Source organism: Parasteatoda tepidariorum, chromosome 1, assembly GCF_982258835.1.
Source record: "Parasteatoda tepidariorum strain Cologne lab strain chromosome 1, Ptep-v5.0, whole genome shotgun sequence".
NCBI classification, from domain to species: Eukaryota; Metazoa; Arthropoda; class Arachnida; order Araneae; family Theridiidae; genus Parasteatoda; species Parasteatoda tepidariorum.
The window spans coordinates 18,406,824-18,434,700 of NC_141755.1; the positions used below are offsets into that span (position 1 = coordinate 18,406,824).

The 27,877-nt window shown below is 29.4% G+C and overlaps 2 protein-coding genes across 5 annotated transcripts; one reads left to right on the plus strand and one right to left on the minus strand.

Moving 5' to 3' along the window:
* Nucleotides 1-5,803: 5,803 nt before the first annotated feature.
* Nucleotides 5,804-18,437, minus strand: LOC107444042 (3-hydroxyacyl-CoA dehydrogenase type-2). Of its 3 annotated transcripts, none has more exons than XM_016058092.5 (5): nt 18,181-18,437; nt 15,331-15,495; nt 15,015-15,179; nt 8,346-8,583; nt 5,804-6,072 (listed from the first exon to the last, which is right to left on the minus strand). In XM_016058092.5, the coding sequence occupies exons 1-5, from the start codon at nt 18,208-18,210 to the stop codon at nt 5,882-5,884; spliced, it is 789 nt and encodes a 262-aa protein (XP_015913578.3). In that variant the 5' UTR covers nt 18,211-18,437; the 3' UTR covers nt 5,804-5,881. The 3 variants fall into 3 exon arrangements, with proteins under 3 accessions (XP_015913578.3, XP_015913577.3, XP_087016127.1); XM_016058091.5 differs by having other exon boundaries at nt 18,124-18,335; XM_087160001.1 differs by lacking the exon at nt 18,181-18,437 and adding an exon at nt 16,949-17,005.
* A 19-nt stretch (nt 18,438-18,456) lies between these two features.
* LOC107444043 (3-hydroxyacyl-CoA dehydrogenase type-2) lies at nt 18,457-27,849 on the plus strand. 2 transcript variants are annotated; one of them, XM_016058093.5, is made up of 5 exons: nt 18,457-18,594; nt 19,664-19,828; nt 22,203-22,367; nt 26,072-26,309; nt 27,574-27,849. In XM_016058093.5, the coding sequence occupies exons 1-5, from the start codon at nt 18,580-18,582 to the stop codon at nt 27,762-27,764; spliced, it is 774 nt and encodes a 257-aa protein (XP_015913579.1). In that variant the 5' UTR covers nt 18,457-18,579; the 3' UTR covers nt 27,765-27,849. The 2 variants fall into 2 exon arrangements, with proteins under 2 accessions (XP_015913579.1, XP_042898341.1); XM_043042407.3 differs by having other exon boundaries at nt 18,512-18,653.
* The last annotated feature ends 28 nt before the right edge of the window (nt 27,850-27,877 follow it).

A 27,877-nucleotide genomic window follows, 5' to 3' on the forward strand; every position in this document is an offset into this window, starting at 1 on the left:
AAACAGACAACGCACTTAATTAAAATTACTATTTAAAATTCTACAGCTATCAACTTTATGCAAAAATATTTAACGAGTTCTTTACGCAGCCAAACATTAAAACAAAACTTTAAAAATAAGCTCGTGGGTGAAGTTGCAATAGTAACCGAGTAAAAATATAAGTTTAAACCTTATCACAATAGAAACAAAAACTAAATCTGTGTGAAAGTAAAATATTTTGGGATCTTTAATCGAAAAATTTTCATTTTCGATAAAACAACCTGCTTATTTTCAATTAACAAAAATGCTTGTAAAGTAATTGTGGAGATCAGTGGGCAAAGCAAAGCAGGAGGCGCTACCACCTTTTATTAACATATCGTCATCAGGTTCCTAAGTAATTTTTTAGAAACGTTCTTGAAATTACATTTAATGTTCACAGATATTATTTTAACTATTAGCTATTTTATTGTCTTAAATTATAATTAATTTCCTCCTTGTTAAAAAAGAAAAATATTTCTGGAACAGCCAGCTGTACGCCAAGGTACCATAAATGTGTGGAAAGCGACAGGAATGAGGTAATGCAGCCAGCTTCGCGCACAGGTCGCCTTTACTTCCCAAACAAGTCTTAGACACAGAGCCATCACCAATTTTTGTTGCATGTATACAAATACCTGATCTTGACTAAATCGGGTGTGGAAAATTTAGAATCTGAAATTAGTTTTTGTCCTAAGGCTGCTGATTTTTTTAAATAACATTTTTACTCTATATTTTGTCCAAATGTAGTACACGAATAAAAACGCTACGTATAACATTTCCGGGATTGGGCTCCTATGCAGTTTTAATCCTGATGATATGCCCTAACTTCCCTGGACGTTTGTCGCTACATTTACAGGACCCCCCTGTTATATATAACGTTTTTGAACTTTTACATTTCGACAAAATATAAATTAAAAATGTCATTAGAAAATAAAACCGTAGCTTGAGGTGAGAAATCGATTACAGATTCGAAAACAGTGACGAAAAAATATCTAAAATCCATTAAAAAAATCTCTCTCCCCAAAACAAAAAATATTTGTTACCTAGTGTTGCCATGTGTCCGATTGAATCAAGTTTCTAAATTTTAAGATTGCGTGTATCAAAACTTTTGCAAAGCTGCTAAAACTTAGCTTTGTATCTGATCAACGCATACGAAGGGTGTTGAAAATGGAAAAGCGGAATTAGCTCTCAAATGTTTAAATCGATGCTACACAGGATAGTACTTTCTTATTCAAAATACTGGATTTACTAATTATATAGACCTCCTATAAAGAATGGTCCAAACTATTGTTTCACTTTTTTTTTTGCATACTTATTTTTGGATTCAACATCACTAAACACCTTGTGTCTTTCATCATCGTCATGACTTTTTAGGTGTTAGTTTTTAAATTAAGCAAAAAGATCTTTATATAAATGCAATGAATATAAAAAATATTTAAGAACAGTTAAAAAAAAAAATTTTTTTTCTCCATCAAACTGTCTACAAAATCTTTAACAACTATTTCGTTGCTAAATATAAACTCATTTCCATTACTTAGTTTTACTTTATATGTGATATACTTTCTTTATAATAACAATAATTTTTCGGTATTTCTATATTGTTGTTGCTAATTTACGTCGCACTTGAGCGGCACAATGGGCTATTGGCGACGGTCTGGGAAGCATCCTTGAGGATGATCCGAAGACATGCCATCACAATTTTGATCCTCTGCAGAGGGAATGGCACCCCCCGCTTCGGTAACCCGACGACCTGCACGCGAAGTCGAGCATGTATTTCCAGCAGCAGCAACTTAACTTAAACATTGTAATTACTCATTCAGACACTGGGACAGCCTTGCAGTTCAAGTGACTGTATGATTTATTAAAAGACCGGAGAGGAATCGCACACTTTAGTATTCTTCACTGCATATATGCACACAATTTTTGAATTAAGAGTTTTTAAACACTTTCAAAGGGTTATTTCCTTTCTGCTAGTTTCGACATTATACAAGGATGATTGTCGCAGAGAGCGAAAATTTTATGAGCAAACAATCGATGTCAATTTATAAACCATACATGCTTCATAATTCACATAATTTTTTTAACTAACATTTATAATTACTACCTACATACAATACATACCTACTAATGCAGAATATCACACCTTTAGAGTAACTGATTCAAGAAAAAACTTACTTCTTAAAAGATTCTCGATATTGGATTTTAAAAAAGTGAAAATAGAAAATGCAATAATGAATTTTAAAATTGTGCAAATATGAATCACAATGCGCTTGAATACGAATCGCAATATTGGATTTTTAAAACGTGTGAATACGAATCACGATATTTGGTTTAAAAGCGAGTAAATATAAATCGTGATATTGGACTTTTAAATAAAGTGAATAGGAATTGCAATAAGCGATTCTTACATCACGTAAATACGAATTGAAAAGCGTAGCTTTTAAATCAGGTAAGTACAAAAATTGATGTTTGGCATTAAAATTGCGTGAATAAGCAGATTCTAGCACAGTTTCAAATATTCAAAATTGGAAAAATCCGTCAAACCAAAATATCAAATTGGCAAAAGAATCATGTAAGATGTAATTGACAAAAGAATGTATGTAAATGTCTCATTAACAGGATTCAGAAAAAGCTTCAAAATTTTGTCGCTGTTTAAGTTTTTGATTCACGAAAGTCTGCGAACCAATGGTATTGAGACACGAGGAATTCTGCTATATTCGCACAAAAATTGATACAAAAAAAAAAAAAAAACGGAATTCCGGGGTACCCCTGCAATACAATCACCCCTGATAATAAACAACAAGCCTAGTAGTAGAATTTACAGAGTGAATATGCACCACTATTTTCTTATAAAATCTGTCCGCGACCCCAATGAAATCATACAGATACAGTCGGACCTCTATTTAACGAAGTCGCTAAATCCCGAAAAAAAGTTCGTTATATGGAAAATTCGTTAAATAGAAAATCATCTTTTGAAATACTTACACAACGTAGAATAGGTTTTAAATTCACGGATACTAGAAATAATTAAAATTGCAATTGATACACCTTTATCTTGTAAATTATTATCAATTAATTATTTTATAAATCTTACCCATAAAAGAAATCTGCAATGAAAGTAAGAATAGAACAAAACATTATCCAGTGTGTTATACTATCATGCTACATATATTTTCCCCTGAATAAAAATGCTAAATTTTTATATATTAAAATTATTGCTTCATTTATTATAAATGTAATTTTAAACATACAATTTCACATGCATTCTTAATTTTAATTACTATTGATAAAGTCTGTTAATTTTGTCTGAGTTTTTTGTTTGTAAAAGTGTTTTTTCTCATAATAGCAATCCACGTCGAATTGTTTCAAATGATTTTAACATTTCATCATATGAAGTTTTGCTAATTTCTTCATCATTTCCGTCTTCATCTTCTTCGTCTTCCTCACAATTTATAGCTGTATTGTTTTTATTTTTCACAAAGACCAAAACATCTGATTCAGTTAATGTTTCGGTGGTTTCAGCTTCAGAATCAATAGAAAGAAAATCATTTATCCGTACATCATCATTAATTTCGTGGCATTGCGTGTATCCACTTCAAAACTGCCTCATTCACATCTTCATAGACACATGTTTTCAAACGTTTTGAACAAGGATTTGATAAATTATTGTTTTCAATCTTATCACGGTTTCTTATTATCGTTGATAAGCTGCTTGAAGGAATACCAAATTTTGATGCAATATCTTTTTTTTTTACACCTCTATCCACTTGAAGAATTAAATTTTTTTCTTTAATAGTCAAGCACTTTCGCTTCGACATTTTGCAGCCGCAAGAAAAGCAACAAGCAGCACTCTGATCAGCAATCTAAAAACAGGAGGTGATTTCGAGAACGGAGCTCTACTGAGTGAACATTGAAAGTTTTTCTAGAAAGGAAGTGAACAGTGGGGGTGGGGATAATAGGACATGTCAATAAGGGACCAGGGACCAAACACTATGATGACCCATTCATTTTATCTTCTCTGCTCATTTCCTATTCAAGGAATTTGACCCTTTCCCCCCTTTTCTAGTGACGTTGCATTTCCTGTATGAAATACAAACAAAAAGGGAAAGGAATTTTACTTCTTTCTCTAAAAATTAAGGGGATGCGAAAATCAGTTCAAGGTCATTTCCCCCATGAAATGCGTTAACAAGTTAATAATTTTCTTAAATATTTTGGGAAATGGGGAAAGTAGATCTCAAAAAAAAAAAATTCGTTAAATAGAAAATTCACTTCGCTATTTAGAAGTTATTTAACGAAGAAATTTCCAAAATGTTCTTGGTTCCACGAAAAAATTCGCAAAATAGAGAAATTCGTAAAATGGAAGTTCGTTAAATAGAAGTCCGACTGTATTATTATTTTAAAAATTCCGCATAATCTTGCATTGTTTTGGAAAAATTTACTTATTAATACAATTTATAGGATCCTTAAGAAATTATACACAATAACTTTAATATTGTTTAAATTGAATTTTATACTATACTAAAATAGAATAAATCTCAATATAGTTAAGTCTGTAATCAAGTAACAGAGAAACCTTTTTTACTCTTTGTTATTTGCAGTGTTCAATCGATCCAGCCTTTTCGTTTTTATTAAAAACCAGTTTAGAAATGTTTTCAAATTTAGTCTAAGCAATTTTCCTACATTTGCATACTTCCTTTTAAAAAATAAAATTTGATAAAAAAATAAACAGCAGTTGCTGTAATAATCTGCAGCCCCCCATTGCCATGCTAGAGGGTTTCTACTATTGGGGCAACAAATTTTTATGATTTATTTTTTATCATTAAACTAACGATTTATTAAAATCTTCCTTGCTAAACTAAGATTCTTGTTAAATCATGGCTTACAATAAAGGAGTTTAATTGTATTTTAAATAGACAAATAAACGCAATATACTTTAAAAAATTGAAACTTTGTATCTTCACTGTTGTAATCTTCTTTATGCATTAAAAGCATTGCAATTAAGACACTTCCAATTAGGGCAATTTGTTTCAGGCTCTCTGCATTTTCTATATATAAATAACTTATGAATTATTCTCTGGTTAAATTTGAACCACATAAAAAAACCTAGATATTCATGATGTATGGAACTATATGACTCTGTTTATGAATCTTCTTATTGCATTGAATACATATAGAAATACACACTTCAAATTAGAATGTCGTGTCTCAGATTCGATTCAAAGCATTTAAAATATGTGAATAAAGAGTGCAATATCCTTTAGTTAAATTTTAACTAAGTAAATAAACTCTATATATTTTTAAAATTTAACTGCGTTAAAATTTAATATTTTTATTGTTGTATGAATCTTGTTTTTATTAAATAATATTGCAATCTAGACACTAGACATTTTAAATTTGAGTGTTTTATCTCATCCTCTGTATTTCAATTATGTAAATAACGAGTGATTTTTCATGGTAATAAATAAACACAATATATTTTAATAATTAATGTTTGGAACTCTATATCTCTATTGTTGCATGAATCTTCTTGTATTGAATAAATATTGCAATACACACTTCAAATTAGAGTGTTTTTTTAAATTCCTTGAATCTCAAACATTTTTGTGTTGAAATGCATTAAAAGATACAAAAACTATTTAGCTGGAAAAAAAAACAAAAAAAACAACTATTTTGAAATTTCTAATCATGAAATTAAAAAATTAATAAGAAGATTTCAGTCATTATTTAACAAAGAAACAATAAAACAATTTGATTCACAAACTCATGAAATAAAACACCAACAACACACTTTAATGATTCAAGGTATGATATTTTAATATGCTAATTGAAAAAAAATACTATATGAAATTGATAACATTATTAAATTCTATATATTAAACCTAGTTCCACCATCTAATCTTATTACTTCACCATTCAACATTGAATTTTCTATTATACATTGAACTAAGTGTGCAAATTCTTCAGGATATCCAAACCTTTTTGGAAAAGGTGTAGCATCGGCTATGAAATTTACAACTTCAGGAGGTAGAGTACTGTTTAAAGCAGTTGCCATATAGCCTTAAAAAAAATGATTTTGAAAAGTTAAAGCAAGGTAATATTACTTAACCCTGAACTCTTAAAGCAATACATTTGCAAATATTTTAAATAGTAATTATTTTAATCAAAAAAACATTTTTAAAAAACTCTTAGTAATATGAAAATAAAGAAAATGAAACAATAAAATAGAAATTATAATTTTTATTTGTCATTAACAAACAATATTGTTTTAAAAAAAGCACTAGGGAGATTGGAAGAACAAAATATTAATCAGCGTTAATGAAATGAAATTTTAAAAAAAAAACATGAAATGAAAAACTGCATAAACAACAGTTTTGCCAAATCAACTTTTTATATGATTTGCTGTAATTTAATGAAATCATAACTTCATTGAAATAGTGCTATATATTTTACAAAATACTTGTACACAATATAAAACAAATTATTTAAAAAGGGAATGTTTTGAGAGCATTAGAAGTTTTAGTTAGAAGATTAGAAGTTAGTATAAATTATTCAAAGCCTGATGTAAATTTGGGATATTATGCTTACAGATGTGTACACCAATATTTGATTTAAGCATAATTTGACCAATAACCTTGCATAATAATCTCAAAACTATTTTAAACATAAGTTTCCAGCATCTTTTTTTTTATTAAATTAAATTAAATTTAGCATAATTAAAAGTTCTTAATTCCTCAAGCTTTTTTTCGAAAAATAATAAAATTAATAAAAGAAAAAGAAACAAGCTTCAAATATATTAGACAATTATTTTGCATACGTTTTTCTCACATATATTCATTGTAAATTCATAAAACAACTTTCTGTTAACTAATTAGGCAATTTTTCTTTTCTTAATTTAGTTAAAGATTCGGAGATCTTTCCATTATATCATAATTAATTAATCATAATTACTATAACACATTTTCTTTAGGTGGATCTGATACATTGATGTTTTGATTTCATGTTTTCTTGGTGACTTGGTTTTTACACCTACAAACTTCAGGTGTTTTACAGAGTAGCGTAACTACCACTACAACTATTCAATTTCCTTTCACTAGTATATTAAGACATGCTAGACCAGAACTCTATTTTATCTGAAGGTACCGTTTGATAGAAGATGGTTGACATTGACGGTAGCCTAGCCTCACATGGTTGACTCACGGACATGATCTAAACAAGCCTGCCTCAACTGAAACACCCACTTTAATTTGAACCCTCCTACTTAATGGATGGTTTGATCACATTGAACAGTTGACTCACTATTCGTGACTGCGACGCTGTTGCTACTCAGTCTCGATCACACACAAAGAGGGCCTGTACACACTTGACTGCAACAAAAGAGTGACTACGCCCACAACAATGATCTTAATACAGCACTCAAAATCCGGTGATGTCAATACAGCTCACCCGCCCTCACACAAAACAGCAATAAATCAACTAGTGGTGACCGTTCATCAAATTCTATCATAGATAAAAATTCTGGTGGGGGAATAATGTAGCATAACTGCTAATACAATAATTCAATTCCCTTTCACTAGTATATAAGACATGTTAACTCGATTCGATCAGGAGGTACATTTTGATAGATGACCACACACATTCCCCACAACAGATTTTATTTTTAAAAACTGCCAAGGAAGCAACAATTTTTTTGCTTGCCTTTTTTCTTAGATCTCTGAAAAATAGACATAACCGATCAAAACAATTAGAGTCAGAGGGTGAGAAAATTGTAAGGAATTAATATTTTTTTTTTTTTTTTTTGTCTAGTTTACACTATTTGTATAAACATTGCACTGCATTGCTTAGTGATTTGGAAATGACAAGATTCATTGCAGGAGCATTTCAAATTTATCACATTCGTTCCAAATCAACAAGTTCTGGATGAGTTCTCAGGATATCATTTGCTGTTGATTTTAGGAAATATGAAGTTTTTTCTCTAAAGATTTCTACATAAAACTTAGAAATTCTTAATTTGGAAGATGAAATTAATTTTAATTGACAGAAATCAAGATATAACACTAAAGTATGAATTTCCCTCAAACACACTTTTGATCATACTGGACAGAGAAAATATCCCTCATGATACAAATCTAAGAACCCGCAACTAAAAAGACATTTGCTGTTACTTCAAAATGTCATTATTTATTCTAATTATCTAACACGAAGTTGAACTTATGATAAATTGAAGCTTTTCATCTGTCCTTTTAGATATGAGTTATTGCAAATGTATTGTAAATAACAGAGATAATATTAAGAGAGGATAAGCTTTAAAGTATTCCTTTTTAATGACTTACCAGGAGCTATCGTATTACAGCGTATACCTTCAGGAGCCAGATCTCTAGCCATAGGAAGAGTCATTGAGGTAATAGCATGGCAACTAGCAGCAAATGATGTTTGGCCAACAAGTCCTTCAAATGCAGAAATACCAGATGTGTTGATTATCACTCCTCTCTGTCCGTCAGCATCAGGAGTATTTTTTGCTATCATTTCTACAGCTAACCTGTTGACATTAAACGTACCACCAACATTAACCTGAATAAAAAAAAAAAAGATATCCTAATGATCTCATACAGATCAATATTATATGCCAATATTTTACTACTGACATACTCTCAAATCTATGAAATTAAGAACAATAAATGAATATGAATTGTATAAATTCCATTTATCATATATTTACATCATAATAATATCATATATTATTATATGATACTGTAAAGTAAACACATAGAAATACTAAAAATTAACAAGTGAAAGGCATAAAACAAAATTAAACAGCACACATGCAGAAACTATTTATCACAGAAAAATTCCTCAATTTTATTACAATTAAATTTTAAAAGTGTCGTAAAGTTACAATTTCAGTCACTCTTTTCCGAAATAAGAACTTTTTATGGCTGCATTTCTTTTTAAGGAAAAATATATTACTCAGCTGTAAAAAGTATACCACCGCTTTCGAAAATGACACATGTAGATTTTTTACTTCACAAAAATATAGGTATGTGGAACAACCTTATCAATAAAATGGCTAATATTCTGTTTCGTTTTAGTTTCGAAGTAGTGTTCAGGCCTGTTAAAAAAAAATCAAATATAAGTTCCTTAAAGATCTTATCAATATTGATAATTCCAAAGGCATTAATCACCGTTACAATACAACCTCAGCTACATTGGGTAATCCAGATAAACTTTAAATTTTGATAAAGGAAACATCATTATTATAAATTAATGTGCAGAATCAAAATTTCAAATTTTTGATGTTATGGTGGCTATCAAGAATTTGATACTGCACATTGTTGGATCCTTGAAATAAATTTAACTTTGAAAACACCAAAACTCTTTCTACCCTTGTCACACCAGTTTTCTTGAAGATTTGGTTGTTTTTTTTTCTTTCCTTCTTTTGGCAAAGCTGCAGTTGTTCTTTTTTTTTCAAATATATTTTATTTTCATCATTCACATATAGGTAGTAATTGATGCCATTTCCTGTTTCAAGCACTCAAAACATGTCAACTTTTTTCATCTTAACTTTTGAAGCTAATGAATTTATCCCATTTACAAGCATGAGCTTTTTAGTTATCTATTGAATCATTACAATTTCAGACACTTTTCAAGAAAATAAAAATTATTTTTATTGCTATTCTTTGAAAAAGATACAATTCAGTTACAAAGTGTATAGCATATTTTAAAAAAATGAGATAAGTAAAAACTATTTATTATGTAAACACATGGGTTCAACTTTGGCAAACAAAGAGCTAGGGGCATGCTCATATGAGGAGAAAGTCGCTTCCCCAATCGTGGTCTAGAATCGTGGCCCCAATCTAAAAACAAACAGTAGATAATCAGGTGCTTTTTCTATCTTACATAGACTATACTATACTAGTTTATTGGTTCTTATTGCAATTTTACGAGAAATAGCATGTATATGTGTAGTATTAGCAAATCTACAGTGCCACTTGGTAGATTATCTAAGACAATATGATAAGTATTAAAAAAATTCAGAGGTCAATCTAGAGTTTCTTGCAGGGGTGCTTTCTTTCTTTTTATTACTTAACTTTGTAAAAATAGGTTTTTCAATTATTTTTGTTAATAACAAAAGGCCTAATTCGAGGATATAATTATTTTTCCAAAAACCACAATAATATAAGACTATAGAACATATATATTTATAACAAACTAATTTGCATATCGTTGAGAAAATTAATCAGGTTCATCTTCTGTAAGTGTGTTAGGTTCATTTTAATGGACCAAAACCAGAGTCAATATATTTGGTTACATAATGTATCGGTGAATGGTCCTTTTTTGATTTTGATTTTTGTAAAGGGTCCTTAAACAGATTTATTTTCCTTCAGATTGTCTATAAAAGTTACTGTTGTCATTCCCTGGGAAGGATAGCTACGAAGTCTTTTTCTTTTTATACCGCCAGATGGCGTTCTTTTTAAATTTGTATGTGTTTGTTTGCTTTTTGTTAATAAACCTTTACTTTCTGTCTGAATCTCGATCCACGGACTACAGTTGGCAGCACGGCTGTGGTTTTGAAAATTATGATGCAGTAAAAAGTTTCACTTAGTTTCGCCGTGATTTACATCGTTTGGATTCCAAAATCAAAATGAACAGGGATCTGCCGAGTATCCCACTGCTGAACAGTGAGAACTTTTACCAGTGGAGTATTAAAGTCAAGGCTTTGCTGACACTTAAGAAAATAGCTAATGTGCTAACTGAAGAAGCCCCCGTTGATCCAAAGTTGCGGGAACAATGGACATTAAACAATGATGACGCAGTTGCATACATACAACTATCGCTTTCTGATGACCAAAGTCTTCAGTTCGCAAACGAAACTAACGCTAAAATTCTATGGGAAAAAAATTCAAAGCACATTTACTGGTAAAACCGAAGATCGAAAAATCGATGCAAGTAACGAAATAAAAAATCTTGAAATGAAAGAAAATGAAAATGTGTCAGACTATATTGCAAGATCACGTGGACTTAAAACGAAATGTTCATCACTTGGACTGGAAATTTCTGAAAGAGAACTTGTATTTTACACTGTTAGAGGATTAAGAGGAAAATTTGCAAAAATAAAAGAAATCCTGAAAACCCAACGTGAAAAACAAATGGATGAAATTTTAGAAACACTGCGTGAAGAAGAAAACAGCTTATCAAAATTAAAAAATGAAATTCCTAGACGAACAGAAACATTCGGAGTAAAATATAAATATGAAAACAGAAGCAGGAAGAAATGTTTCATCTGCCATAAGACGAATCACCTAGCTAAAGACTGCTATTTCCGAAACAAGAACGAGGGAAATCAAAACCAAACATCTGAAGAAAAAAGAACATTTTCAAACTATAAATCGGGCATGAACAAAATCAAAAACAATAACGCTCATTGTGCATTTGAAAATCAAGATAAACATTCTAGTGAAAATTTTGCACTTACCGCAGAACAAGAACAACACCAAATAAATTCTAGGGCTACCGGTAAAAACAAAACTGTTTTTATTTTGGATTCTGGTGCTACTTCACACATGGTAAAAGATTTAAACTTTTTTGAAAACTTAAATTATGTTAATGGGATAATACAATTAGCAGGTAAGAAATCAAATTTAATTTCTAAAGGAATTGGCATTGTAAAAGCTACAACAACAGTTGATAATTGCAGTAAAAATCTAACAATATACGATGTAATATATGTACCAGACTTACGAAACAATTTAATTTCAGTATCTAAATTAATTGATAAAGGTTATAAAATACAATCTAAAGGTAATAATATTTTGATTTTAACTAATGATAATCGCAGTGTTTTAAAAGCTGTAAAAGTAAACAATCGTTTTGAAATTTTAATGGAACCGTGTAGTAACATTTCACCTAATTCATTTGATTATAATGATGTAAATAATTCTGAGTTAGAATGTAATGAAGTAAGTAATTTGGATACTTATAATATTTGGCATAAAAGACTATGTCATTTAAATCCACAATACATGGTTAAAATGCAAAATGTTATTGGCATAAATTTTAAAGATTTTGAAAATTATTATTGTGAATCTTGTGATATAAGTAAAGTAACTCATAAAAGTCATCCAACAATTAATATTGCACAAAGTAATTCTCTATTAGAGTTAATTCATGCTGACCTAGCAGGCCCTATAAATTGTGATTCATTAGGAAATTCAAAATATTTTTTAGTACTAGTGGATGATTTTTCTGGGATGTACTTTTCTTATTTTTTGAAGCATAAAAATGATGTATTTGAAATATTTTGTATGTTTAAAGAAAGGTATGAAAATTTAATGAATAAGAAAATCAAAAGATTCAGAACAGATAACGGTCTAGAATTTGTTAACAACGAGATTGATAGTTTTTTAGAAAAATATGGGATCATACATGAAAAAACAGTACCGTATAATCCTTCGTCAAATGGACGTGCTGAGCGAGCCATAAGAGTATTAGTAGAAAGGGCGAGAACATTATTATATGAAAGTGAATTACCATTAAAATTCTGGGCTGAAGCAATAAATTTTAGCACTCACATTTCTAATCTAACACCGCGTAAAAATAAACAAAATCTTCCGATTGAAATATGGTCAGGAAAAGAACCTAAACTTAACTACTTAAAAGTATTTGGATGCGTCGTTTATTTTCATATACCTAAACAATTCCGAAATAAATGTGATATTCCGGGAAAACGTGGGATTTTCGTCGGTTATTCTAGAGAAAAGCGCGCTTATAGAATATATGATGTCGATAAAAATATTGTAATTGAAGAGCGATCTGTTAAATTTAACGAATCATTAAGAGGAAGTAAATTTCTAACAAACAAAAGTGAATGTAGCATGTGGAACATTGAGGATTTGACCCAGTTTAATATAACTCTACCACAGATCGAAACTGAAACCCAAAACTCCCCTCCAACTGAATCAAGCAGTGAACATTCTTTTTCTCATAAATCTTCTCAAGAAAGTGCTGATTCACAAAATGAAAATAATCAAAATACTCCTGCATTAAGACGTTCTGAAAGAATTAAAAATAAAATATCAGCTAACGCGAACTTAGCCTTGAAAGGACCATCTATTCCTCAAAATTATGACCAGGCGATAAATAGTAATAAATATTCCGAGTGGAAAACCGCAATGGAAAACGAACTTCTTTCGATGGAGAAACATAAGGTTTTTGAATTAATTCAGAGGCCTAAGAAGGATAAAATAATAAAAAGTAAATGGGTGTATACAATTAAAAATGATAATAATAGCAAAATTTACAAAGCGCGACTGGTTGCAGCTGGATTTAATCAAATTAAAAATTTTGATTATTCCGAATCATATTCACCTGTGGTAAATATTGAATCATTCAGATTATTAATTGCTTTATCAGCAAAATTGGATTTATTTGTTAAATTTTTTGATATTAAAACTGCATATTTATATGGTGATATTGATGAAACTGTATATATGGAAATACCTCCAGGTTTTGAAGATAAATATGGTAAAAATAAAGTGTGTAAATTAAATAAAAGTATTTATGGTCTACCTCAATCTGGTAGAAATTGGCATATAAAGTTAAAAAATGAACTTAAAAAGATTGGTCTCACTCAACTTGCATCTGACAATTGCGTATTTACTAAAATTAATGATAATGATTTTTTCGCAATTTGTGTATACGTAGATGATTTGGCAATATTTTATAATAATTCGAAATTATTCAAGGATATCATTTCAAAACTTAATAAAACATTTGAATTAGAAGAAACAACTAACGATTCAAAATTTTTAGGCATTGAGATTTCACAAAAAGAAAACGGAATTGGTCTATCTCAAACTCATTACATTGAAACTTTAATGAAAAAATATGGTTTGGAAAATTGCAAGAAAACAAATATTCCCATAACTAAAGGTGAAGATAGATGTTTTGATCCTACTGATGATTTAGTAGATCAAACTGATTATCAGGAAATCGTCGGTGAACTTTTATATTTAGCAAATAGAACCCGACCAGATATTGCATTTGTAACTAGTTATTTATCACAATTTAATAAACGTCCCGAAAAAAGGCATTATGTTTTAGCCAAGAGAGTTTTGAAATATTTGAACGGTTCAAAAGATAGAGTCTTGTTTTATAGTAAAGAATTTGGTATTTTAAACTGTAGTGCGGATGCAAGTTGGGGCAATGCAGAAGGAGGAAAATCTTTTTCAGGTTGTGTAATTATGATAGGTAATTCTCTTATAACATGGAAAAGTAGAAAACAAAGATGTGTGGGACTATCAACATGTGAAGCTGAATTATTTGCTGCAGCTGACACAGCTCAAGAACTTACGTGGATAATAAATATGTTAAATGAAATGAACTGTAAAAAATTTATTGATGCTCCTGTTACTATGTTTTCTGATAGCCAAGCAGCTATTGACTGGTTGAATAATGGTAAATCTTCTAACAAAACCAGGCATGTAAATCTTAAATTTCATTTTGTAAGAGATATGATTGAAGATAAAATTTTAAAAACTGTTTATAAGAATACTAATGATAATATTTCTGATTTTTTAACTAAAGCTGTAACTTTTGAGAAGTTAATTTTCTCATTGGAAAAAATAAGTTTAATTTGAAATTTATGTTAAGAGAATTAATATTTTTTATATGTATATTGTTATATGTGTTAAAAAGTAAAATCCTTCTCGCAGGGGGAGATTGTTGTCATTCCCTGGGAAGGATAGCTACGAAGTCTTTTTCTTTTTATACCGCCAGATGGCGTTCTTTTTAAATTTGTATGTGTTTGTTTGCTTTTTGTTAATAAACCTTTACTTTCTGTCTGAATCTCGATCCACGGACTACAGTTACATAAAGGCATATAAAATCATAGAATTAGATAAAGTTATCCTTTTCAAAATAAAATATTTTAAATATAAGTTAAAGTAATCAAATTTGATGATTAGACCATGAGTTAAAATACAAGGGCTAAAAGTGTTTCTCACCTCTATTATTTTTTCCATGTCTGACAGTTTTTGAGCACGATCTTTCAGAAAATTAAAAATTTTGAATGCAATGCTAACACCAGCACAGTTGACAACAACATCAAGCTTCTCAAATTTGTCTTTAACAATATTTAATGATTTTTGGATGTCACTTTCAGAACTAACCTAAGGTTTAAAAGATATACAGTGTTAAAGTTACAGTATTAAAGAAAAAGTATAATTTAAACTTATGAAAATAATCACTTCTGAAATAAACAGAAAAATATAAAAATCTTAAACCACATTTAAATTTTTTTACTTATTTTTGAATAATTACATCAGTTGGTGAAAATATGCATTGATCTCCTAATTCTTTTGCAACCTCGTCACCCTTTGAAGTAGGGAGATCGCATAGCACAACTTTTCCACCTTGCTCAATTAATCGTTCAACGGTGGCTTTTCCTAATCCAGAAGCTCCTCCTGTCACTAGGGAGACAAGGCCCTAAAAATAAAGAATTGTAATTAATAAAATACAATCAAGAACATTATCACCTTATCATTTCTCAAAGAAATGATAAATCAATGAAGAGATAAATTTGGCAACAGGAATAAAATTTAAACAATCTCTGTGAATATAAAAGTGGAAATGTATATTACGTTAATTATATGGGTGTTGTTTACTAAAATATGATTTACGAATTTTTTTGCCAAATAAAATTATTTGTTGCGGTGTGATTTTTTCAGTCTATTTTAACAGTGGATTATATAAGACCTTGATCTAATGACTGTGAATATTACAAGAAATCTGCTATTACAGTATAGCCACTCTCCAAGTAAAGCCAAATTCTAAGAATAAAAAAAATGAATAAATAAAAATTAATAATAACTATTACAAGCTCACAATACTATGAATTTATTTTTAAAATTAAAAGTTTTGAAGTAACAATGGTTTAAGAATAATTTTAATAAAAGAAAAGTTTATTTTATAAAAAGTCAAATGAACAAAATAATTAATCGATATTATTTCTTAAAATAGCAATGAAGACAAGGAAATAAATTATTATGTTTTTATAAGTTCGTCTGAGTCAAAGTTAAAATGTGCAATAATTGATAAAAATATAGGCGCAATGAACTTTCGTGCCATCATTGGTACAGTATTGCCCATTGTTTACTCTTTTAAGAATTTCCTGAGTTAATTGTAAATTTCCCAGAAAATTCCAGACTCTCCTAGCGGCATTTTCAAATTTCCTGAAAATTTAAGGTTTCCTCTGATTCCAGGTAAAGTGGCTACTCAGTATGGATGGGTGATCGTTTAAAGCTAAGGGTGGTGGCGCTAGTGGTTAAATTGCTCTCGTAAGACTTCAGGTTACTGCTTCCGATATATTTTTACGCCGCAGATTGAAAAAAATGTGCCATCATATTATTGCATCATATCTTTTGCAGTATTTCACATGTACCGAATTCTTTCTTTCAGTCTTTAAACTTCAGCATTATCATATTAATATTATAATCATTAGAATATTTTCTAATTAGGCTAACTTAAAAAGATATTTTTGGCGACATTTTATTCAAATGTAGCCAAATAAAGGATAAAATACAAAACATGGCAAACCTTTAGAATTATTCACAATGAAACTTTCCAAAATTTTCTTTGGCCTTACGACCTCTGAGAATCAATACATTTCTGAAAGCTCTTATGAATGGTACAATTATGTTTAGATTTGAACCCAAATTACAATAACAAAACTGCATAGAATATTAGGCTTGTTCACACATCGCCTCGTAGTCATAACATAAGCGGAGTTATACACCGGAAATTTTCTAAATTTCTTCCGGTTTAAGGACGCTTGTTATTGTTTACATTAGGCCACCCATCCATTACGACGAATCTACTATCAAAATGCCAATGTAGAAAATACAGGAATTGCATACTTAGAACAAAATAAAATTATTACCAGTCTGTTATTGTGGCAGATTTTCTTTTTAGAGAAATGCATTTTTTTGCTGTTTATTATACGAATAAGTACAATATGATACGAAATAGGGCTGAATACGAAACAATTTTATATACTTCTGGTATTAATACAGAAATACGAACATGATTTCACCTTTTTGTCTTACAATTTTAACCTTTTATGCTATAAGTGAGAGTTTATATCCTTCTAATGGTTCATCTACTGTGGTGTTTATTTGTTTATTTTTTCTTTAAAGTTTCTCAGGCAAAAGTAGGATTGTTTGCACCCGCAAGTTGCCAAAACACGGTGATTGCTTTAATGGAGCTACTAATAACGAAATCTCCACAATTTACAAAGCAAACCAAGGTGGCCTGCCCACAAACACTAAGGGAAAAATTCCCTTATTTTTGTAAACTCATTTTATTTCTTTTTCCTTGACTTTTGTACCTGGTAAGTAATTAAATTATAAAAATTTTATAATAATTTTTTTAATTCATGCGTTATTCTTATATATGAAATATGTTACAAAACATTCACACATGCTATAAAGCTGGGGGGTAATTTTTTTTGAAAAAAATCAAGTACAATAATTGTAAAAAGTACAAATAAGAAAATAAAGTACAAAAGTCAAGTACAATCAAGTAAAAATGTCAGGTTTTTAGTTAGCTCAAACATGGTTAATTTATTTATTTTCTAAGACTTTTTGGGTATTACAGTTAAATTCCTTTATTTTCCAGATTAATAAAATTCCCTGTTCCGAGGTCGCAGTACAAAATAGGTCCATTTTTTAAAAATCTAAACTCAGAGCCTTTTGCTGACCACGAATCTACCACATCCGCCTTATTTCTCTTCTTGACAGATTACTTGTAATTAATTATTACACATTCAGAGTTATCACTCACATCAAAAGCTATAGCACATTTCGAATTGTTTGCTTATTGCTATTTCAATATTAAATAAGAGTGCATGCTTATAACTACAATTCCATCATTTACTATAAATTACCGCTACAACGGACTTGTATTGTATTTTAATTAGCAAACATCAGTAAATTCAAATCTATACGCAACTTGCCGGTGTGTTGCGTATAATTAAATTTAAAAAGTAATGATAAGATAATCAAATTTACGTAGGAATAAAATAGATATGACGAGAAAAATCACTTAAACGATTACATGGTGTACAGCATGTATTAAAAAAGCTAAAAAGTAAAATAAATCGGATTTCACTACCTTCAGAGATCGAAAAGTCGCCATGGCCATGTGTTTGTTTATATTTGGATTTGAGCATTTGTCAACCGAGAAAGTAATATATGTAACACACAGGAAGCTAGCTTATAACTTTGTAAAAGTAGATACATTATTCCACAATTATCTTTTTTAGTTTAATATGCATTTCATTCTAAGCATAAAAAAATAATCAACCTAAATAATTCTTTTTTCTTTCACTAAATAAAGAATAAATCCGTGAACTCTTTTCTTGCATATATTGTTCTATTTTTCCTTAATGGCATCAGTCTCATACACATGTGGAAATTGTATTGTTTACATTTTTACGACCGGCTTTGTTTACTTGGATTTAAATGTCTGTTGAAAAGTTTTAAACTGTTTTGAAAGTAATTAATTGCTGAAATGCAAAACCTTAAAGTAAGGAAAAAAGTTTATAGAAGGGAATTAAATTTTACCTATAACTGTATTGGTGTATGGTATGCTATTTACAATTAGAGTGAATGATTTCATGATGCAATTCTTTAACAAATCAATTTATGAAATAAGAATGTACTTTTAACCGCATTATAAAGCACTTTTATATTTTGAATGAGATTTGAAATTTTTTAATTAGTTTGAAATTTTCCAGTTACTTTAAAACTTTTCTCTTTATTAAATATAGTAGGAATTATGGAAACATGATAAATTTTGACTTCAATATTTAGTATCTTATCTTATTATTAATATCTCTAAAATATTACCTTACAGAGGGTACCCTTCGTTATAATTCTTATTATAGTGCTAAATATGAACCACATTCTCAATATTCCGAAACATCTTCATTTCTTTTAGAATTAAAGATTATGAAAACATGATTAATTTTTAGGTTTATATCTAAGATCTTATTTCTATGCAGTTGGTTATTTATTGTATGCGGTGCATCAAGAGCGGGCTTTTATTTTGGTTATGATTTAAATAAAATTAATTTGGTTATGCTCACAATCAGTTATCCTTATTTTATTGATTTTCATTTTTACTAAATCTTATATGTGTGGCTTTCATCGAACATTTTGTAAATTTAACTATGTTACTTCATTTATTTTAACTATACAAACTGGTACATAGTTGTCAGAGCTATTACAACATCTATCATAATTTTTTTTATTACCTAATTTTTATTTTATTTTGAAAAGTTTTACATTTTCTAGAGGATAAAATTTACATTAATGTTAAAATTATAATAATAATGCTAAAACTATAATATAATAATAATGCTAAAATTATGTCTATATAATAAACTATCAATGATATTATGATGCTCTCTTATGTTATTTTATAGTGCAGGCAACTGACTCTTTTATCACTTCTGTATATTTCTAAGGCTATGATATACTTTTTATCTAAAAAACCTCGGTGCTTTTGTAAAAATACGTTTTGTTTGTAGAGTTTTCTGATAATTGTTTGTAATGAATATTTATTTATGGTTTTCTTTTATTAATTTTTTTAGAATTTAGTAGCTCTTGTGACTGGAGCTGCATCTGGATTTGGTCTCTCTACTGCTGAAAGACTTCTTAAACAAGGTGCTAAAGTTGTTTTGTGTGATATTAACTCCTCTAAAGGGCAGGAAGTGGCTAAAAGGCATGAGGAAAATAGTTTATTTATTGCTACCGATGTGAGTGTCTGTCAGTTATTCTATTGATCATTAAAAATATTTTTTTTTTCAGTGCTTGTCATAAATTTTTATTTTGTTCGTTGGAAAAAATAGTTGACTTGCATGATTTTTGTTTTGTTATAATCAAATTTTGTGTTAATGCATACAATTATTTTAATGTTAGACCTATTTCTGGAAATAATAGAGGATTGAGTGCTATTTATTTTTTTAAAAAAATGGGAAGTTAACTTTTTTAAAGGATCTTTATTTAGCTTTACAAAATAATGAATAAAAGCTTTATAAAAAATAAAAATATATTAAGTATCAGTGAATGTATTATTTAAATAATAAGCGAAATATTCAGAAACACAGATGCAGCAATATAAAAATTTATGAATTGAAAGAAATCTTTAATCTATTTATGTGATTTTTTTCATTATTTTAATGAGTGTTAACCTTAAGCAATTGCTGAATATAGTAATTGTTTAAGGTTCAATTTATCATAAGAAACAGATGAAAATGAAAACTTCTGTGAAAGTTTATCAATATCTTAAAATTAGGTTGAGTTTTTGACTCAGCAGAGGTAAAGACTGTATTTTTACTCATTAAAACCATCAAAAACCTACTTTTAAGGCCCTTCCTCTCCAATGTCACGGAAGATCTGACTTTTTGATCAAAATGTTTTTGACATGACTGTAAGAACTGTCAAAAATTTGACAATCCTATTTAAAATATGTTATCAAATTTTTATCATTATCCCATATCAAAATTTTTTTGTTTCATATCTTTGTTAATCTTATAAAAATTGTGAAGGCAAATATTATTTGAGTGAATGTTATGACAGTGGCAATTTCGCCTTATGGCGTGCTGCACTCACCTTTCAGATACAGCTATGAAACAAAGAGGAATTGTTCTGGCTAGTGTGTGAGTTCAGTTATAGTTTGCTTGCGTAGAGAACTCCCTTTGTCATTGGTCTGGAGAAGTGGCAGTGACTATGGTTACGAGGTTTAACTATTTCAAGTAAGGGTGTTGGGTCATTATTTGAGCTCCCTCTTTGAAATGTGCTATTTCTTGTTTCCATAGCAGCAGGCAGCCTTAGACTTCGTGGTGAAGAGAGTTTTTTCTATAAATGAACTATAGACTGTGTAGCTTGAGCGATTATTTTATGTTAAATTGTTTTGTCTTCTTAAAAAAACTATGATTTGTTTTGAAACTCATTTTCTCCTAAGAACACGCCATATCAAATTATCATGTTACAGACAGATAACAATATTTAATATTAACTTAGAATAAGTAAAATGGTATTATATTTGAAGATACGATATCTTGAACTAGGAACTGAAAAGGTGTTTTTATTGATGGTCATATGGCTTTTATTTTAAAAAAGGAATGATTATTTTCAGTTTTTATTTTAGCTTAAATGTGAGGTTAGATTAGCACTTTATTATCATAATTTATTTAAAGATTGTGCTTTATTTCTCTTCAAAGAAAGACTGTCGACTATTTAAAGGAGTTTTTTGGTAGAGTTTAACCCCTTGACAGTGTCTCCCGAGTCCAGTTCGGGCAACTACTGCGTGCTGTATTTGTGGTGCCTAAACTCACTTCGGGCAGGAGGAAAATTAACGTTTCTATTTTGTGATGCCTGAGCTGAGTTTTTTTCTACTTTAGGATACTTAATTCACTATTTTCGTAATAGATGGCATTAGTGGTCCTAGTTTTTCATCAATTATGACTTCAGTTGAGGGAGGGAAAATGTGAATGTTGTCAAATGCTCAGATAAACAAAGACACAGTTGGATTGATAAACAAAGACAGTGTTTTGCTTTCTCGTTTAGTTTCTGTTGCTTTTCAGTGAGTTTTTTTGCAAATAATTTTCTTTTTTCGCGTTGTCTGATGAGGAGTACAGCTTTGGTGGATCGGTGTGTAATCTATTACTTTTTTATGTGTATGTAAAAATTTTAAAAACAGTAGTTATTGCATTTAAAATTTTCTTTTTGTAATAAAAAACCATTTTCTGACTTTTATAATAATATAAAGAACAAAATTAAACAGTCACAAAAAATTTCCATTTTTGGTCAATTTTTCTGAAATATATGTCACTGTTAAGGGGTTAAATATTTAAATGTCTGAGGTGAAATTTTTATAAAAAGACTTTATTAAAATAAAAAAAGTAAGATAATTTTTTCTTAAAAGACAAGGATGCATTTATCTCTGTTAAAAAGCAGTCAGGATAAGCCTTGAAAAGATGCTTAGGGAGAATACCAATTATGCTAGTAATTTCCTATGTTTGGTAATTTACTTAAGGAGTAAACTTCATTTTTACCTCAATTGATGACTCATTAACTTTAACATATCAGTTTTTTGTAAAATGAGTAAATTTATTTATATATTTATAGGTCACTTGTGAAAATGATGTAAAAAAAGCCTTAGAAACCTGCTCAGAAAAATTTCAAAAACTAGATCTGTTAGTCAATTGTGCTGGAATAAATGTTCTGGGAAAAACATATGACTTTCAGAGAAACAAGCCACATAGTCTGGAGGAGTTCACGAATATTCTTCAAGTATGTTTCCTTTATATATATATACAGTCAAACCCCACTATAGTAAATACAGTTATAATGAACTCCCAGCTATAGTGAACAAAATGTTCGGTCCCGTGCCTTGCTATACACGTATAATGTTATTTTTTGTAGATATAGTAAACTGAAAAAGTGAGGAAGTTGGATATAAGGAACTTTTTTCTGTCTTCAACTGATTTTTTTCTTAATTTTTTTGGTGATAATTTTGAAATTTCTACTTCAAAATAAATACCTATACCGATTTTTAAAACCATATACAGAGGGGAATGTAGCTATAAGCATTTTTTTTTGCCTCTTTTATCTTGCTTTCCCATCCCTAAACAAACCAAGCAGATGTTTCCAAACCAAGCAGATGTTTCCAAACCAAGCAGATGTTTCCAACCCAGGCAGATGATGCACCTATATGGTGTCAGTGGGATCAATATGCATTTTCTGTCAGAGGGAATGAGTCATTATTGGTCAAAGGGTTGGACACTAATATGTGTTGATAAGGACCTCATTTCAACTCCTTTTTGCTCGCTGTTCAGTTTAAAAAAGCCTGCAAACAAGTTTCTCAAATTTAACTATGGCGACCAGTAAACGTAAGACGATCTTCATTGATGATAAAATGGGCATAATCAGAAAAATTGAAAATGGATGCAATCCAGCTGATATTTGCAGAGAATATAAACTATCCAAATTTGCAGTTTGTAACATATGGAAAAATAAGCAGTTAATAATTTCTGCTCAGGAAAAGAATTTAGTTACCAGAAAAAAGTTAAGAAAACCAGATCACAAGGATGTTGAAGAAGCATTAATGAAGTGATTCAGCATTAGAAGAAGCCACAATCTTCCAGTATCTAAACAAATGTCGACGAATTTGCTAAGTGATCTTATGAGACTACTTTTATGTGCTCGAACGGCAGGTTATACAGGTTTAAAAAGCGGAATAACAGAAATTCAGAAAAAATTATCTGAGAGTCGGAAAGTGTTTCCATATCTGATGTTGAGGATTGCTCATCAGCTAGAGATTACTAATTTTTTTTTGTTGTTGTGCGCAAGACGAAGAGTAATAAAAAAATAACGCATGTTTTGCTACTAGATAATGTTTTTCAGTCATTTATTTGGATAATGTGTAATAAAAGGGAGGAGTTAAGGAACCATTAGTTAAATTGCCTGCGTAACGGATATAGTGAACTCCCGGTTATAGTGAACCAAAATGTCGGTCCCTTGAATGTTCACTATAGCGGGGTTTGACTGTATGTGTATATATTATTTTCTTCTTTTACTTTTAAGATTGATAGATTATATGTTTTGTTTTTTTTTATGCTGGGTGGAACTTTTATGTCTGAAGTGGATTTTTTTTACTAAAGTATATTGATTTAAACATGATGATACTGATGCAATTCTCAGCCAAGAAATTACTATATGACTAGAAATAAACATATTATTTTCTAGAAAACCTTAGAATTTATCTTAATTTTTCTGTTGTCATTCTGTAATAACAGAATTTATCATTTTGTCTATTATTTGTGTTAAAAGAGATGGCGCTGCCATCACATGACTTTTAGGATTTACTGCCTTCCTAAATGGAGTTAGTTTTGTGCGAGTAAGATTGTCTGGCCTAAGATAGTTTGTTTATAAAGTATTTTTCTACTTTGTAATAAAAATTGTTAAGTTTTATTTTGGAGTTTCTTTAATAAGTCCATGTCAATTGAACCACAGTTACTACACTGATGCAGTCGGTAGGAATTTTTTATGGATTTATTTGAATAAGAACTATTTTCAATTTTGAACTGTTCTTATTGATTATTTAAAGTTTATTTTCTTTGCAAGAGGCAAGAAAAAAGACTTGCTGACTATTACTATCTACCATAAAATGGATGCTAAAAATTTGAAATTATTTGAGCTTAAAAAATGCATAGTAGAAAAAGATAATTATAAGGAAGATTTCGGGAATGAATTTTTGAGTTTACTCATAGAAGAAAGAAAACCTAAATTATAAATTCAGGAACAAAAACGTAAGGAAGAATTAGATGAAAATAGGAGAAAAGAAGAAGTTTAAATAATAAAACAAACTCAAGAAATAGAAGCTGAAAAAAAAACAACTCAAGAAATGAAAACTGAAGAAGGGAAAGGAAATCAAGAAATAAATTTTGTATTAGAAAATCTGCTTCTGCAAAATGAAGCAAAACGTATTGAAAATGAAAAGAGCAAAAATGTTTTTCTGTTTAAACCGAAATCGGAGCTTCATAATATTCTACAAAAGTTCGATCCGATAGCGATTAATATGAGCTTCTACCTGGTAATGGTCGAGAGGCTGTTGTACAATGTCATCCAAATTATTGCAAGACAAGAAGAGAAAACCACAGATGATTATGGTATAAGTAAAAAAACTTTTGTTAAAAAGATTCAAAATGACGCCTGAAAAATTCAGACAGTTTTCACAAAACATCAGAAAATATTTAATAGTTTAATAAATTATACTACTTTTAAAAATATTAATTTTTAAAAAAGTTTAGAGGTGCTCTGTTAATAAAAAAAAGTTAGAGATGCTCAGTTAGTAATCCTTGAGAATGAACAGATAATACTAGTTAAAGCATTATGTCTGTTAACTCTCATTCATAGAACTGTTTCTAAAAATGTGTTGTTTGTCAATATTTAGTTATTTTACAAAAAAATCAGAAAATATTTAATAGTTTAAACAATTATACTACGAGTAAAAATATTAATTTTTAAAAAAGTTTTTTTGGGCAATTAAATTTTTTGTAGTTGTATTTTGTACTAAAAGTTTTTTAAAAAAAACATTTTCTCTTAAGAAGTATTAGTTTCATTGATCTGCGGTACTATAATAAAAGTTTTTTTCCACTTTAATTTTCACAAAAATTACATCAGTTATGATTCTTTTTAAAAATAATGAAATAGAAATCATTAATACAAAAAAAATATTTAGAGATTGCAGTTTGCAATTAATGTATTTAAAGAAAATTAGAATTGTATATCTATAAACAAATTTGTGAAGAGATAAAAATGTATGCACATAATTGATAAAATATGTAAAAATAGTCTATGTACTTGGTGGTTGGTTGGTTCTAATGCCACTTGCCTCACGGGCAAGCCTGCTTGGTGAAACCGAGCAAATTTAAAGCAGAGTGTGCGATTCTCTTTTTTTCAGTGGCGCCATCTATGGCCAAGAATTCGTCTTCGCCACATCATATGTCACACCTGTTTATAAAGCGGATCCATTCATTCATCCACCGATTGTAATTTTGACCTGAATCAGAGAACGATCGATCTCCAATCCAGTACCCCCAGAGGTATTGATTTGTTATGGAAACATGGAGGACTTTAGCGACTCGATAGATTTAATGTGCATCAGTCACTTTACTACACAGGGAGTCTTCGGCTGTCGGGGTTCGAGCCCATGAACTCTCGGACATGGGCCCAGCGCCCTACCGACCAGGCTATCCCGTCCCCTTAGTACTTGTAAAATCATGTTGCCTTGAAAATTCTTATTTCTAGCTTAGTCATAATCTCCTCTAATTTAAAAGTAGATGATGTTATGTTATGATATTATTTGTTATTGAATACAAGATAATTTTGTTATTAATTACGAACACACAATTTTTCTCCAGGTAATGGTTTTGTTTTTTATTTTAAAAAATATACATTTAAAGTATGCCGTTTCCCCCCCTTTTATGTTTAAGGTAAACACCGTGGGTACTTTCAATGTTATCCGATTGGCTGTTGGGCTAATGGCCAAAAATCAGCCTGATGAGGATGGTCAGAAAGGAGTTATTGTAAATCTCACCAGTATTCATGCATATGGTGGAAGTACCGGTCACATTGCATACTCTGCTAGCAGTGGAGCCATTGCTTCTATGACATTACCTCTGGCTCGAGATCTCTCTTCAGAGGGCATACGATGTTGTGCAATTGCAACAGGTAATATTAAAAGCAATATTTATTGTTTTAAAATACTTCTTTTGTATTTATGTAAGGGGATCTTTTTTGTTTGTTTGTTATAGCTTTCTAGTTTAATTATATTGTTGTTTTTATTAGTTGTGCTATTTTAGTTTTTCTATTGTTTTATTGTATTTTGTAATGTCTTTTAATCAAAAATCAATTTTTTTAATGATTTTTTTTTTTGCCTTTTTGGTTAACCCTGTTCATTGGTAAAACCATTTTAAATTGGTTCAATTTTATTTTTAAATGTCTATCATATTCAAATGTTTATGAGAAAACAATATTTTTCACTTATTATTTGTGAAATAAAATTGTGTTACTTTCAGTATCCCCTTACCAGTGATCTGTCCAATTAATCAGATGCATAATTTATATAAAAAATAATGTAATAAGTATAGCCAAGATTTTTATTACTAAATAACTTTCTATAAATACCCTTTATAAATAGCAAAACATTGTCTTAGAAAAGCGAAAAATGCCTTAAAATATTCTTAAAATGAAAACAACATTCCTTGTAATTAAAAATTTTATCAGAGTCTTAATGTAACAATAGTCCATATATTGCTTTGGATAGATTCATCAATCATAACATGACAAGTGTGTCTTTATAACAACTGACGCAATTTAGAAATATTCTGTTTTTTAGAAGAAAGTTTTCAATTTGTAATTCATTTAATAGTAAATTCAATTAAGTGTGTAAGAATTGTCATGCTTCTAAAAATTTCAACAAAAAATCCTACAAATTAAAAAAAATTTCTTAAAAAGTCTGGAAAAAAAGGGGAAAGGTTGGGGAAAGTCCAAAAGCTTGAAAAGATGCCTTAAAATTGAAAAAAGTAGGGAAAGTCCAAAATCTCGAAAAGATGTCTTAAAATTAAAAGAAATTTTTTCAAAGTGAACAAAATGGTCCAAAAGAAGAAGAAAAGTGTAGATGTCATCAAAATTTAGGCCTTAGTAATGAGCATTATCATTGTTTAAATTCATGTGTTGAATATTTGAGCTATGATTATATTTTTAAAGTGGTTTTTCTATGATAAAAGCAATTTAATTAGGGTTCTCATTTTAGCTACTAATGAAGTCTGTTTAATAAATATTAGTTTAAATATGCTTAATACATTTTAAAATCATTAAGAAATTTTCTGCTTGTCATTTCTTGTCAGCCTCTAGTTTTAAACATAGCTGATTTTTTATATTATGTTTTTTTTTTCCAGTTTACTTTAAATTTAATTTAAAAATACTATTTCAGGGCTATTTGATACACCATATTACAGATCTCTCCCAGATAAATATAAAAGATTTATACCATCACTAGTTCCTTTTCCTAAAGGACTTGGTAGCCCTACTGAATTTGCACATTTAGTACAGACTATTTTAGAAAATAAAATGCTGAATGGTGAAGTTATTAGGTTAGATGGTGCTTTGAGGTTTGATGTATAAATCATTTGTACTATTTTAGAAAATACAATGTTGTAGATTTTTATTTCTCATTAATTTTAATAAAAATTCATCATGAAAGTCAGAATTTTTTATTTCGCTGTGATTTATTTTAG

Coding starts and splice junctions, on each gene's coding strand:
- LOC107444042 (XM_016058091.5), bottom strand. CDS start 18,210: ATGGCCATGGCGACTTTTCGATCTCTGAAGGTAGTGAAATCCGATTTA. Junction 15,180..15,330: donor GCATATTTTCACCAACTGAT/GTAATTATTCAA, acceptor TTTAAACCTTAG/GTTAGTTCTGAAAGTGACAT. Junction 8,584..15,014: donor ACATGGAAAAAATAATAGAG/GTGAGAAACACT, acceptor TTTTTTATTCAG/GTTAATGTTGGTGGTACGTT.
- LOC107444043 (XM_016058093.5), top strand. Junction 22,368..26,071: donor AGTTCACGAATATTCTTCAA/GTATGTTTCCTT, acceptor TTTATGTTTAAG/GTAAACACCGTGGGTACTTT. Junction 26,310..27,573: donor ATGTTGTGCAATTGCAACAG/GTAATATTAAAA, acceptor ATACTATTTCAG/GGCTATTTGATACACCATAT.